Genomic DNA, 5,116 nt, shown 5'->3' on the forward strand with positions numbered 1-5,116 from the left:
ATTTTATGTTCTTTTATTTTGGTTTATGTTATTTTATTTCATTTTATGTTATTTTGTTATTTTGTGTTATTTTATTTTGTTTTATGTTATTTTATTTTATGTTCTTTTATTTTGGTTTATGTTATTTTATTTCATTTTATGTTATTTTGTTATTTTGTGTTATTTTATTTTGTTTTATGTTATTTTATTTTATGTTCTTTTATTTTGGTTTATGTTATTTTATTTCATTTTATTTTAATTAATTTTGTTATTTTTTTCATGTTATTTTATTTCATTCCATTTTATTTTGTTTTATTTTATTTCATTTTGTTTATTTCATTTTATTTCGTTATATTTCTTTTTTTATGTTATTTTATGTTATTTTATTTTATGTTATTTAATTTCATTTTATTTCATTATATTTCTTTTTTTTATGTTATGTTATTTTATGTTATTTTATTTAATTTCATTTCATTTTATTTTATTTTCTATCACTTCCTCATTTTCCATCCTAGTTTATGTCACTTCATTTTTTTTTTATGTCGGTTTCTGCTTTATCTGTTATTTCATTTCATCCTGTCAGTTTATAACAAAGGGGTCTGTAGTTACTTCCTTAATTATCAACCCCATTTATTTATCCATCAGAACGTTTTCCTGGTATTTCTTTAATTAATAATACTCCTCATTTACCAACTCAGCTCTCTCTGGGGACTAATCAGGAGCTGTATTATTTTATTTACCTATGTTAATAAATTAATTTATTTATTATTACATTCTATATTGATTAATTTTAAAATTATTTGTATTATTTGTATTATTTATATTACTTATATTATTTAATATCTGTTTGTTTGTTTGTTTCCAGAGGGCCCAGGACCCCGATTGTGGCAGGATTGGGGGCTCAGAAGATTCTTGGTGAGCTGGGGGGGGACTGGGGCAGCCAGGGCAGGAAACCCCAGGTTTGAAAGTGGAATTTGGACAATTCCCTTGATTTTTCCAAATCTCTTGTCCGTTTCAAAACCAATTTTTCCAATCCTCACGACTCTTTTAGAGCCAAATTCTCCGTTTCTTTTGAGTGTTTCAAAGCCAAATTTTCCAATTCTCTTGTGCGTAGTGGAGCCAAAATCTCCCAACCTCTTGCCTGTTTGTTTCAAAGCCAAAATTTCAAATCCCTTCCTCTGTTTAAAAGCCAAATCCCCAATTTTCTTGACTTTTAACCCCCCAAATCACCCAAACCTCCCAACAACTTCAAAGCCAACACAAAGAAATGGGGCAGAAAAGAAAAAAAAACCTCACCTAGACGAGCCAAATTGCACTAAAATCGATACATTTCTATTTTCCTCAACTACCCAAATTTTCCCTCCTAAAGGCTGAAATTTGGGATGCGGCTGCTCCTGGACAAACCCAGAGCGTTCCAAGGAGCCTGATCGGAGCCAGACCAGCCTGGGGAGGGTCCCATGGAGCAGGAGGGGACTCTCCCAACCAGTCCCAGCAGCGAAGAGACCCCCCAGCCCCTCGAGGAGCTCGTCGAGGGGGAAAGAATTCCAGATGTTGCCCAGGAGAGCCCAGCACCGGCCAGGGAAGATGCCAGGGGCAAATCCGGGGAGCAGGAAGGGGTATCCAGCCCTGAGGGACCCCCGGGAGGCTCCCTGCAGGAGCAGCCCCTTCAGGAGGAGGGGTCCTCACTGGGTGCCCCCCAAAGCGTGCCAGGAGCCGGGGCTGAGCCCCCCCGGGCGCAGCCCCCCGGGAGGGAAGCGGATTTTTACTGCGTGAAGTGGATCAGCTGGAAAGGGGAGCGGACGCCGGTGGTCACCCAGAGCGAGAACGGGCCCTGCCCGCTCCTGGCCATCATCAACATCCTCCTCCTGCAGTGGAAGGCAAGAGGGGGGCTGGTGGGGAGGTTCTGGGGGGGGAGGTCTCCCCCAAATCGCCAGGGGATGGTTGCCAGCGTCCTCTGGTTGCTGCCAGGTGAAGCTGCCCCCGCAGAAGGAGGTGATCACGGCCGAGGAGCTGATGGCACATTTGGGTGAGTGGGGACCCCCCCCCCCACTGGCACCAGGATGGGGGTCGGGGGGGGTCTGGGGGTTCCACTGGGACCCCCACATTCAGTGCTGGCGCTGGGGTGACGCCGCTGCCTCGCAGGGAATTGCATCCTGGCCACCCAACCCCGGGACACTTCGGAGGGGCTGCAGTTGAACTTCCAGCAGGTGAGGAGTTGACCCCAAAACATCCAACCCCATCGTCCTGGGGAGCTCGGGTGGCTGCAGGATTTGGGGTGGCACTTCGAGGAGCGCACCCCTCATCCCCCTCCCCGTGTTTCTCCTCCCTCCCAGAACATCAACGACACCATGACGGTCCTGCCGAAGCTCTCGACGGGGCTGGACGTCAACGTGAGGTTCACGGGGGTCTCCGATTTCGAGTACACCCCCGAGTGCATCGTTTTCGACCTCCTCAACATCCCGCTCTACCACGGCTGGCTGGTGGACCCCCAGGTGAGCATCCCCACCTGGCTGGGGGTTTCAGGGGTTGGAGAACTCTGCTGTGAGGAGCTGGGGGCTCATCCTGGAGAAGGTGATCAAGCTGTGGATGGATGTCCCATCCCTGGCGGTGCTCAGGATGAGGTCGGACAGGGCTTGGAGCAACCTGGTCTAGTGGGAGGTGTCCCTGCCCGTGGTTTGGGGTGGTCTAGATGATCCTATAAAGCCCTTTCCCAACCCAAACCCCTCTGTGGTGTTTTGGATGGGGTTTGAACCTGAGCCAGCGGATGAGTCCCCTGCCCGTGGCAGGAGGTGGCACTTTGGATGTCCCTTCCCTCCCACACCCCTCTGTGCTGGGTCCATCCCTGCAGTGGGAGAACAGGAGCTCAGCTCCTTTCCCTGCCACCCCAACAGAGCCCAGAGCAGGTCCAGGCCGTGGGCAAGCTCAGCTACAACCAGCTGGTGGAGAAGATCATCACCTGCAAACAGGCCAGCGACTCCAGCCTGGTGAGCGAAGGTAACTCCCCTGCTCCCTCCGCGGGGTTCCTGGGGGGGACAGCTGGGCACCCCCAGCCCCGCCACGGCCCCGCTGTCCCCTCAGGGCTGGTGGCCGAGCAGTTCCTGGAGTCCACGGCGTCGCAGCTGACGTTCCACGGGCTGTGCGAGCTCACGGCCCGCGCCCGCGAGGGCGAGCTTGGCGTCTTCTTCCGCAACAACCACTTCAGCACCATGATCAAGCACAAGGTGTGACCCCAGACCCCTCTGGGCACCCCCCCAAACACCCACCAGGGCTGATTGTCCCCCGTCCCTTCTCCGCAGGGCCACCTTTACCTGCTGGTGACGGACCAGGGCTTCCTGCAGGAGGAGGGGGTGGTGTGGGAGAGCCTGCACAGCGTGGATGGGGACAGCTGCTTCTGTGACACCGAGTTCCACCTCAGCCACACCCTGGGCAAGGAGGGGGCCACCGCGGCCAGCCCGGACCACCGGCTGCAGCAGAGACAAGTGGACCAGGTAGGGGACAAGTGGTGGCAGTGAGGGACAGCTGAGTCCCATCCCAGCTCCAGGCGTGGGGAGGGATCCTGCAGGGTTGGGGCTCGCTGTGCTGACCCCCCCTTATTTGTGTTCCTACCCCCTCCCAGGATTACATGGTGGCCCTGTCCCTGCAGCAGGGGCAGGACCCCCCCTCTGTGCTCAGCGACCTGGAGCTGGCACGGCAGCTGCAGCACGAGGAGTATCAGCAGCACCATCCTCATCCTCCTCCTCAGCCGCTCCCAGCGCAGGTACCCAGGTGCCCTTCACGGGACTGCAGCACCCTGGGTGCTTCCCAACCCCTCACCCCTGCTCCGGGGGGGTGTAGTGATGGCCCTGGGGGGGTCTCTGCTGGTCCCTCCACACCCCAGCCCTGTTCCTGTCCCCACAGGCGGGCGGGCGTCCGGCAGGAGAGCGGCGGCAGCGGCAGAAGCCGGATTTGGACTGTGCCCTCCTGTAGCACCTCGTGCCCGTGGGGTCCCCACGGCCGGAGCCCCCCCCTGAGTTCCCACTCTGGGCTCTCCAGGGAGATCCCGTGAGGTCCCTGTGGGCTGGAGTGGACACACGGATGAGGGGTGACCGGCTGAGGCCATCCCAGAACCACCCCAAACTTCTCAGTGGCCTTAAAACAAGGGGGGGGGTCCCACTCAGGGGGGGCCCCCTCAGGGGGGTCCCACACCTCAGTCCATGCTCCGAGACACGGGTGGACGCGTGGCTGGGGGGACACGTGAACCCCCCTGTTGGAAACGTGGCCTTAGCCCTTGGCAAGTAAAGGACTCGTCCCCCTGCACACGGAGCTGGCACCAGTGGGGGCTTCTGTACTCCACGGGCACGTGGGTTTGGGGGAATTGGGGGAAATTTGGGGTCACGGTTCCCTCCACACCCCACGGGCACGCGGGTTTGGGGGAATTGGGGGGGATTTGGGGGAATTGGGAGGGGTTTTTGGGGTCACGGTCCCCTCCACACCCCACGGGCACGCGGGTTTGGGGTAATTGGGGGTGTTTTTGGGGTCACGGTTCCCTCGGCACCCCACGGGCACGCGGGTTTGGGGTCCCCGCCGTGGGATGCAGTGGCGCGGCGAGGCCGCCAGGGGGAGACAGGGGCGAGTGGGGTCTATGGGGCCCTATAGGGGGCACATATAGGGCGCGTATGGGGGGAGCAAAGGGCACACGCGGGGCTGTACAGCGGCGTATGGGGGTCATAGGGCCTGCACGAGGGTGCGTATGGGGTCTGTAAGGGGATAGATACACATGGGGTGTGCGGGGATGGGCACAGGGCACACCTAGGGGTGTATATGGGGTGGATAGAGCACGGAGGCACGTGTATAGGGGCTGCATAGGGCACGCACGGGTGTGTATGGGGGTGTGTGGGGGGTGTATAGGGGGTGCACAGAGCACGCACGGGGGCTGTGTATAGGGGGTGTATATGGGGTGCACAGGGCACATACAGGGCTGTGTATAGGGGGTGTATATGGGGGGCACAGGGCTGTGTATAGGGGGTGTATATGGGGTGTATATGGGGCGCACAGGGCTGTGTGTAGGGGGTGTATATGGGGTGTATTGGGGGTGTATAGGGGGCGCACAGGGCTGTGTATAGGGGGTGTATATGGGGCGCACAGGGCTGTGTATAGG

General features: G+C 55.2%; 1 protein-coding gene across 1 annotated transcript; it reads left to right on the plus strand.

Moving 5' to 3' along the window:
• Positions 1-794: 794 nt before the first annotated feature.
• On the plus strand, positions 795-4,275 carry MINDY1 (MINDY lysine 48 deubiquitinase 1). Its single transcript, XM_042020960.1, has 10 exons — positions 795-894; positions 1,349-1,856; positions 1,948-2,005; positions 2,122-2,186; positions 2,313-2,471; positions 2,871-2,973; positions 3,058-3,200; positions 3,276-3,467; positions 3,596-3,736; positions 3,877-4,275. The coding sequence occupies exons 2-10, from the start codon at positions 1,437-1,439 to the stop codon at positions 3,943-3,945; spliced, it is 1,350 nt and encodes a 449-aa protein (XP_041876894.1). The 5' UTR covers positions 795-894; positions 1,349-1,436; the 3' UTR covers positions 3,946-4,275.
• The last annotated feature ends 841 nt before the right edge of the window (positions 4,276-5,116 follow it).

This window comes from Corvus kubaryi, unplaced genomic scaffold, assembly GCF_017639235.1.
Source record: "Corvus kubaryi isolate FWS band 111438036 unplaced genomic scaffold, C.kubaryi_AGA036_p1.0 37066, whole genome shotgun sequence".
NCBI classification, from domain to species: Eukaryota; Metazoa; Chordata; class Aves; order Passeriformes; family Corvidae; genus Corvus; species Corvus kubaryi.